The sequence below is a fragment of the Echinococcus granulosus genome (genome assembly GCF_000524195.1).
Source record: "Echinococcus granulosus chromosome Unknown EG_S00002, whole genome shotgun sequence".
NCBI lineage: Eukaryota > Metazoa > Platyhelminthes > Cestoda > Cyclophyllidea > Taeniidae > Echinococcus > Echinococcus granulosus.
The window spans coordinates 2,911,390-2,920,824 of NW_020170382.1; the positions used below are offsets into that span (position 1 = coordinate 2,911,390).

A 9,435-nucleotide genomic window follows, 5' to 3' on the forward strand; every position below is an offset into this window, starting at 1 on the left:
CCAGTCCTAAGCTGCCTAAAGCCAGTGCAATCTCCTTTTCTAATAATTCACAAAAGGGACAAAAATTTAGGTACAATGAGATCATTGGGATGTCTCACTGAAGCGGGGACCACATGCCTCTATGCTTGCATTAAAATTTAGTAGCTCTCTTTGCTACAGGTCCCAGGAAAGACTTAAGCGGCCTTAGCGATTTTAGAATCCGATAAGTCCAAGGTGAATATAATTTGTAAAATAAATAAATGAGTGGAAATACTCGCACAAATGAAAGACCTTAAATTAATAAAGCGAAGTACTCCAAGAGGTATGCAGATAAATGATATTTTTTAGCTGTATTTATCTACGTGGGCACTTTAAAAGGATGTAATTCCACTCTGCTGCCTGACCTTAGAGCCATGCTAATAGCCTCCCAGGCCTTCTGAGTATTAGCGGTATATATTCTGCCATACCACTGGGACGTATTACGACTCCCTTGAAGACTTGGCACTCCACAAATATATGTTTTGGGTGCTTTACTAACGTATGCTTCAAAACCGTGAGTTGGAAAACAATAACACATACATAATCTATTTTACGTATGGCAATGCGTTAAAAATTATGCGTGTGATTAAAAATGGAAATAAAGGTTATGGATTCTTTGTACGCCTATAAAAATATTATCACTTGATTATGAGTTGCTTGTTGTTTTACAGAAGAAATCTTTTGGACACTACATCGCTGGAGTATAATTAGCAAGGTTGCAACACAAAGCATTGCTCTTAGTTGAACTTATTTAACAAGGGAAACCTTGCCTCCGGGTAAGAAAAAGAGGTCTTTTAGCAACAATAAAGTTCAGGAATGTTTCGAGAATTCCTAGTTAGCATTTGTAACCTATGGGACATTAAATAACTTTAGCGTGCTCCGAATAAAACATAACTATTAGTTTTTATAGTGCAGTTTAGAATGTATGTAAAACTTCCTACTCGCCTTGCAAGAGCTGATTCGACAGAATAATTTACACTCATGCTCATTCCATTAGGCTATATTCGCGTGCCCTCGACACCCAAGTCACTCATGTTTGGGTGGGTTAGGCGATGCAACCATTGGGTGCTGTAGTGCCACCAGTTCAAATTATATAACTGATTGCGGAAGTATTTCAGTCTGCACGACTCACCCATCAAACTGCACTAATAACATTAATGAGGGAATCTGCTGAAGCAGTAACAATTCCATATTTAGCTCACTGGAATCCATAGGAAGGTTTTGATTGAAGATGGCTAAATTTGAAGGGACTGGTGACTAAAACGAGACTTTAACTACTCCTTAAAGCATCATTGGTACAGTAATTAATATCACCATCTGAGAAAAGGATACCTGTTCTTCATGCTGCTTTTACACGACTGCTCCTGTGAAAAACGATTGACATAAGGGACTCACCCCCATTTTGTAGTCAATAGCAAGGGTTTTACATTGGTCCTTTACCAAAAAATGCCAATCTAAATGCACATCACCTACTAGCACGAATGAAATAGAGAACAATAATGGAGCCTCGAGTCTTTCCTTAGATTGTAATGTACCACAGTAGTATGACGGAAGCCACCTTACTAGGGTCAAAAAGGGGTAGGAGGATACTAGAGTGGGTAGAGGGCCATACCAAAGAACAGAAGTAAGGGTGACACATTGTTAAATAAAACACCAAAACAGAGCACAACCTCTTTATGAAAAAAGGTAATGTCATGCCTTTAAGAAAATTGGTGATAAATGCAGTAAAAACTGTTGACGATCATGACAAAAGAAGAAATGTGAAAAATACTAGGATCAAAGTTCTCAGTAGGGAGCGGACAACAAATGTTAAACTATTTAAAATGCAAGATTATTTGTGTTCCGAGATAATTTTATTGTAATAAGTTGGTTACTTAACTCTCGGTTTAAGTAAAGGGTCAATTTTTGCCTTAGCCATTATACATTTGCCGGGAGGTCTGACCTCTGGGTCATACGATTAGCCCAAGGAAAGTCTCGAGGCACTACACTATACTCAGGTCCATCATACTAACAATACCTCAACTTTTTTTTATAGATTGATACAACGTGATAACGTTTTGAGACATCTTAAATGCCTTAGATACAACGTTACTGAATTAATTAATTAATGCAGACCTCATAGATTAATATATATCTGTAAGAATCCTCCATTGTAGTGTAACACTTATGTTGCTTAAAATGTTCCTTTCAGAGGGGAGGCGGGCAGATGAATCCAACCTCCTGACTGAGGAGCGGTCAGCATCTCCCAAGCCAGAGAGAGGTTCCGTGACAAATCTTCCCAAACTCGTACCCGTCCTCCATTTACTCAAAGAAATGACCACGGCAAAGCCAAATCAACCGGCGTTTCTAAGGGTATAAAAGCCAGAGAATAGGAGAATAAAGCAGCCTTGTCCTACAGCAGTGTATACCAATATGCTGGCCTTTCCAATCAGTATGGTTTTCTATCTCTGTTACATCTTAGATAATTTAAAGTACTAAATAATTGTAATCAGCTAGTACTTGAATGTTATGTAGCCTCTAAATTTATGCATTTTAAGAATGGACGGAGCGACATAAACGACTGCCCATTTAATATTTTTTTTCATAAACCCCTTAAGATTAGGAATTAAGAAATTGCCTTTCTCACACATATGCCAATGTTAAAGTTGTTTTGAAAGAAATGAACTTGACAACCTTTTGTAATGCATCCAGGTGTCCTTCATGTGGTTATATGATCTACGTTTAACCAGCACAAATTTGGCTTTGACCTCTATTAAAAAATTAAAATGTCTTCTACCCCTTAAAACCTCTCCAAAAAAACGCCTTACTTATCTTAAAATAGTAGATAAAATCAGATTTTAAACAGCGTATGTTACTAAGTGAATTTTTACGAAAGGTAATGTTTGGATGCTTGGTTTCTAATCTATCGCCCCACTTTCATTTGGTCGGTAGGTGCGAAAAACACAATAGGGTAGAAAGAGACGAGAAGAAATTCAAAAGTGGATCCAAGCAACAATGGAGGAGGAGTGAGAATGGAAGCGGTAAAAGAGGATTTCGCCTGGAATTTTCTAAAGGAAGTTGATGTATTGTCTCCCTCTGACATTGCCTAATCAAGCCCTTCAAGGGTACTCTTGCCATCATCTCCAGGAGAAAGCAGGAGCGAAGATTCTAAGTCTACTATCTTATCAAGCTTTTGGGAATTTTAGCTCAGATACATCATCGTTTTCCAGTAAGCACTTACGGAAACGTTAGAGTTAATGATACCTTGGCAAAAATAAAAACTTTGTTTAATGGTAAATGGATGCTGCATTATTCGCAAGCAGATTTCTCTACGTATTTAAGGAATCAAACAAACTTCATAAAACTCAATTTATATCTTATTCTTTGTTCGATCGTACTTGAGCCATCGGCAGTGATTTAGTGTCCTCTTTTTCTCTTTATTCATTTTATGGTCACTTTTATTATAGCTTCCGCAATAATCGCACACTTCATTTTCGCAACCATTTTCTTTGCATTTTTCGAATTAGGGATACTTGGAGGTAATTAACTCCCGATTTAAGGTCACTCTGTTCTTCAACAAATTCACAACTAACCTAATTGTGTGTTGTATTAGATAGACAAGTTTTGACTTTTAATAAAAGCCTGTTTTTGTTCTTATCAGTTTTTAAATGGAAGATTTCATTATGGTAACAAAAATTCAGTCTTCGAGTAAGGTTTGACGGTTATATCACAGTATCGCGGGACAAGTAAGTTCACTTACAATGCGAATTACTAAGTTCTCATTTCCATGAAAAGAGCTTTAATGCAAAAATATCGAGAAATTTTGTTTCGAAAGCCAAAGTGCGCAAAAAACGCAAAAGTCTGAAATGGGAATTTTCATGTTCTATACACTTCATTTACCATTTTCAAGTTCAATTTAAGTTAGCCCATTTTTAACTAAATGGAAACTTTTTACTTTAAATCATGCTATGAAAGTTACCTAAAGGAAACGTCGCACGTATAGGTAACAAGGCTAATCAATTGGTTTTATGCAACTGCTCCCGAGAGAAGCGAATGGTATGAAGGATGGGATCCACCAAATCCAAGCAAAATTCCACTAGTATAAAGTTAAATTTGTAGGAAGGGTGCAACTCCCCGATGATGCATCGGCGTCTACGACCTTCCGCTTGCAGTGATGGAAAATTGTAGGGCCTTCGTTGATGTCTTGGTGATAACTTAAAATCGAACGAATAACTTAGGGTGGCCAAGACAAATAAGAAAAGTCCACAAAGGAAAAGGTGGCATGCAAAGAATGTTGCCTACTTCGATTGCGCACTCAATTACACCTGTACTTCAGACCTTCACGGTGTCACGGCATCCAGTCCTGCGTTAGCATTGAAACCTAGTATTGCGTCTTTAGGAACAATTTCTGTCCTTTAAAAGGGCTTGAACTAATTACCCATTGCTTTATTACCCACAATCCTCTGCAAAAAATGTGTTTATTTCCCAAAAATCCATTTTTCTAAAAACAGAATTTGTGAAGGTTGTCTAAATACAATGACATCATAATATTTGAGATCTTACAGTTCAGTATCAAAAAAATGGAAATTTTAGCAGAAAAGGTGAGCTTATGTTTAAAAGTATTAAAGGCATTGTAATGTAAATAATGAAGATCGTATGGAAACTCATTAAGCTGAAATCGAAACGTCAAAGCTGCTTTGCTAGTATGATGATGGAGGTGTTACGTCTGATAAATTGATGAAGTCATGTGGGAATCCTGAAAAATTACAGTAACAAGTGAATCAGTTTGGGGTATTCAGCAAAATGTTTCCATCATTAAGCAACATATTCAGTGGATAACGCACAACGCTGAACTACTTCAAAACCATATATTAATGCTTCTACATTCTAATTAGTGCAACGTATCCAAGGCTTATAGCCGTGGATTAGTGGCTCGTGAATAAGGAGGTTGGTGCTAAAGGCCTTGCAACTTAAATATGATTGTTTAATTAGAAATTCATAATTGTATCAAAAGCGGATGTGCGAGTTATTAAATACACGAATCAAATTAAAACCCTTTTAAAACTAATGGGTGCCCTAAGTGTCTGTGTCAGTAGTAAGACGACTAAAAGGCGTGGCAATTTACAACCAACACGACATGTGAAATATATGAAATATGGAATTGCGAAAGATGCTGTCTTTATTTTGGGAAAGTCTCCACACTTGGTTAAAAGATTCAAAACGTTTACACGACTAGGTTTATAATACCCTTACTTGGACACTAGTAGGTGATGCACCTACTCGAATAATTATGCAATTTCATAATCATCACAAACACATTACTACGTGAGCACAGTAGTTACTGAATCTCTTAATCTGAACAAACATTAACTAGAGTATTTATGGGATTTTGTCTAGTTTTTTCGTAGAACACATCGTGAGACAGTGTAAGTTCTCATCGATACACGGACCTCATGGGAATTAATTTCAGTGTGCTATTTTTAATTGCACCTTTCGTCAGTTGAAATATTGTAAAATTTACCTTAAGCTAATGTAAGCAGGTTCAGTCCTCTTATGATTGCTTCACTTACTGCTATTTATTTAGTACAAACCATTTTTTGCAATTATTTACCAATAAAATGCCTCAAATAATTAAGTACTCTCGATTTGGCACAAAATTAGGAGAAACAGATTGCAACCTTTTGTCCATGATACTTCTAGGGGAGAAACTATATGCACACACCTTTAAATACCTTAGAATAGACACTTTACACTTCCATAAAATGTATTATCTCGATGCATGCCAACGAAAAACCTTTGCGTTATAAAAGGCTCTTTCACAGCGTCTCAATTTTGACAAGAGGAGTGTGTAAATCACAATCATTTCGCACAATTCACTTCTAACCACCCCTTAATTATTACCATTTCACCTTATGAAAGCATAGGCCTCTGCAAATTATGATTAGTTTAGGAACGCGCATTTAAATTTATAAGGCTAAAAGGTGGATGGTATACTGAATGATCATCCACTTTCAAACGGAACAGAAGTTTGTATTATTTACGTGCTTCAGAGATCAACCAGTATTGATAAGCTGCAGAAGCACTCATCTAATCTCACATTAGCAACGCCCTAAGGCGTAACCTATTATGAAACTGCACATATACTTGCTTCACTTTTTTATCACAGTCTTTTGAATTTGCGCAGCGTACTTTAATCTGCGCAACGTGCAGTGTCAGGGCCTTGTGCCTTCGACTGTGCAAAAGCCTCACTCCTTAAATAATTTTTCCTTGGTATTGATTTAAAATTTAGTGAGTTGTTGATTTTTCCGTACAGAACGAACATTAAAATCGAAGCACCATTTGTGGTAGCGCCACAAGTGGAGGTGTGAAAAGTTTTGGATGGATTTAGCCTATCCAAATTCGGAGCCGTAAAGATTTGAAAAGTGCGTATTCGACAAATTGGTATTGGTAAATGAAATCCGCCTTTTCCATTCAGGTGTACTCCTCTCAACAGTTGGTAATGGTCTTGAGAACGCATGCTAAGCAGCTCAGGCACACCCATAAAGCCTTAACGTTAAAAGACGATTTTGTTTGTGAAAATAATAATTGAAACAAGTTTTTGACGGCAGAAGACATTGTTTCTTGCTTCAAATGCACTGTGCACTTACCGCATTCAATTAATTTAAGATAAGGGACAGTATTACAGTGGTATAATTTCTAGGGACATTGTAAAGTCCATTCCCAACTGCAGTACATAAGCCAAGTTTCATTGAAATCTACATATGCTAAGCGAAAATATATCATCTTTTACTACTAAGCACCCATAGCGTATATCAGAAACTAAATAAGCGCATATGTTAAAAAATAAATGTAAATTTTTACCCTAGATCTTAGCTGAGGTTGAGAATTTTCGATTGAAACTGGATTGAAGAGTTTCTTTTGGCTATTTTGTCTTGTGCTAAGCAGAGGATCCAAGGTGTATGGCGTAGGATCCTATTAAGCACCCAGTGAATGCATTTACCTTGCCTACTCTTGTTATCAGTAGCTTCTACAAGTCCATTGAAGACACTGTAACCACCAGATCAAATTGGCTGCCTAAGTCTGAGGTGTTAGGGAGTGGAAAACAGGTTTTTAATCAGAAGTGACTGTAATGAAACCTTTGCATCGTCTGTAGCTTGAGTGATACGTGCGCTTCACCTGACGACTTGAATTCCTTATACTTCTTCATTGGACTAGTGGGCCTCAAAGTTCCATATTGGTTGCCAAATCCACGAAACTATAATTAGTCGACGGATGGGAACCTTTACAGCATTGCCAAAATTTTAGAATATTTTAATTTTAAGATTGATTTTTGCTTTTACTTTTACATCAAAGTTTGTTAGACTGATCGAGCAGCATATTCAAAGCAAAAATTCAGGGCAGATATCACTGTAGGGTAATTAAAATTCCCATTTGCGTTCAAAAAATTTCAGAAATTTTTGCTAGTCGTTGACTCTCATTTTCCTCTGTTACATGATTCCGAGAAAAAGAAGTTGTTAACCTAAAAATAATGCTCCACTTGAATAGTGTAGTTTGTATGGTAGAGAAATAAAAATTATAAACCTTGTTTTATGTATTTTATTCTTACCGCAGCAAGGAGTAGTTCCGATATGCTCTACTTCTATATAAAAACAAATTCTGTCCAATTTTTAAACTTCAAATTTTTTTTGCAGGTAAATTAGTAGATTTAACTGACTATAAAATTTCTTAAAAAATAGTCTATACAGTCCATCTGATTTGTACGGCCCTTTATTCATCAAAAACTAGCTAGCAAATAATGGTTTAAAAATGTAGATTTAGAGTCAAAAACTGTTTTTCTGGATCGTCAAAAAGTTTTAGAATTTTCTCTGACTATGGTGGATAATTACAAACAGCTCTTCTTCTATGTTGTCATTAGTCATGCAGTCTTTCCTGAGTGACATTTCAGCTTTTTAAACATCCCCAATTGCACACGCAGTTCACGTAGTCCTTTTTTGGTCAAATCAAAGTTATTTTAGGATGAGGTTTTTCAAACGACCTTGGTATTACCTTACCATTTCTGCGTTTTGTACACCAGTTATTGCTTTCCTAAATTTCCCTACAAACATATATTTGTGAGACAGTGGATAATTTTCAACGAAGAAGTTGTAGCATCATCTAAGTTGCAATAAACTCGGGCAATTTTATTTCTAAGAAGTTGTCTTCACGCAGGCAGAAACGCCACTTTACGTGTCGCGATCGGCTTTAATATAAAGATTGTGCAAAATGCTTTGAAGGATTTTCGATTGCTTTACGATTTGCAGGATACGTCAGTAGCAGGGATGCCTTTCGCACTGAGACCAAAAAATTGCACATTTAGTAAGGCCTACTCCAAGTAGAGGTCTGTCAAAAAGTCTTTACGGTTAGGTTGAGTTATTATATTTTCCACTATGAGCAAGCCACCTAGGCAGTAAACTCACCTATTGCCTGGTCAATTCATATCTAACTTACCTAAACCTTATCGAATGTGGCGATGGCATGTATCTCAAATATCAGTTAGAGGCTGCAAGACATTAGCATTAAATAAAATAATTTCCGATTAATAAGGATCTCTATATGCCGCCTAAATTATGCTCCTGTTTTAATGGTAGTTAGGAGGCAGCGCCACTTATGAAGGATTTGGTTGTAGGGAAAGTCCTCTATGCTTATCCTGTTATTTGGCCTGTTAAGTGTCTTTCTGAAACTACAACTGCTACAAGTGAAGGTCGTTTGAGGCCAATTAATTTTTTGCCTAATATTACTTTTGATCAGTACCAGCATGCAAGTTTTACTACGTGGTTCAATCTTCATTTAAGTGTAAATATGGGGTCCACTAAAATTGAGCCGCCACTGTTTTTCACTCCTCAAAAGGCAAAAAATTATTGGTCAGTTTAGTCTTTGCAAGGGTAGAAATGTAGCCAGTTTTACCTCATTTATTTACATTTCACCTTAATTTTGAGTTTTTGAAAAATAAGGCACATTACGTTAGCTACTTTCACCTTGTCAATAAAAAAAATTAAGTGATTTTACTACCTTCTTATCAGTCGGTCATCAAAACTTTGGGTTTACTATTTATTTGCGTAAAAATCGACCTACATGAGTTATATCTTCCCTTCTATTCCCCCAACTAGGAGTCACTTCATCATTCGTAGTTATGCATATGACTTGTATCATACGAACTAAAAGAGATGGTTCTAAACAGCAGTTTAGATTAATTTGTTAAATAATCCCTCCCTCGCTTTATCTTCCCAGTAGTTCTGTTTAAATTTATGACTTTATTTACGAATTCCAAAAATAAAGTTTTAAAATACTTAACAATTGGAGCCCTGAGTATGGACAGACTTTACTAGCTCATTTTATCAAGGATGCACTGGAGTCACCGCTTGCCAACGGTGTTTGGTTATATACGCTGTTTGTAATTTT

The 9,435-nt window shown here is 36.5% G+C and overlaps 1 protein-coding gene across 1 annotated transcript; it reads left to right on the plus strand. All coding sequences in view use genetic code 11, as the record gives it.

Annotated features, from left to right (window-relative positions):
- Positions 1-1,694: 1,694 nt before the first annotated feature.
- On the plus strand, positions 1,695-5,241 carry EGR_00646 (hypothetical protein; the record flags this gene model as incomplete). Its single annotated transcript, XM_024489895.1, has 6 exons — positions 1,695-1,826; positions 2,843-3,038; positions 3,465-3,536; positions 3,611-3,683; positions 4,520-4,598; positions 4,990-5,241. 6 exons carry the CDS (start codon positions 1,695-1,697, stop codon positions 5,239-5,241), a joined length of 804 nt encoding a protein of 267 aa, XP_024355892.1.
- Positions 5,242-9,435: the final 4,194 nt, after the last annotated feature.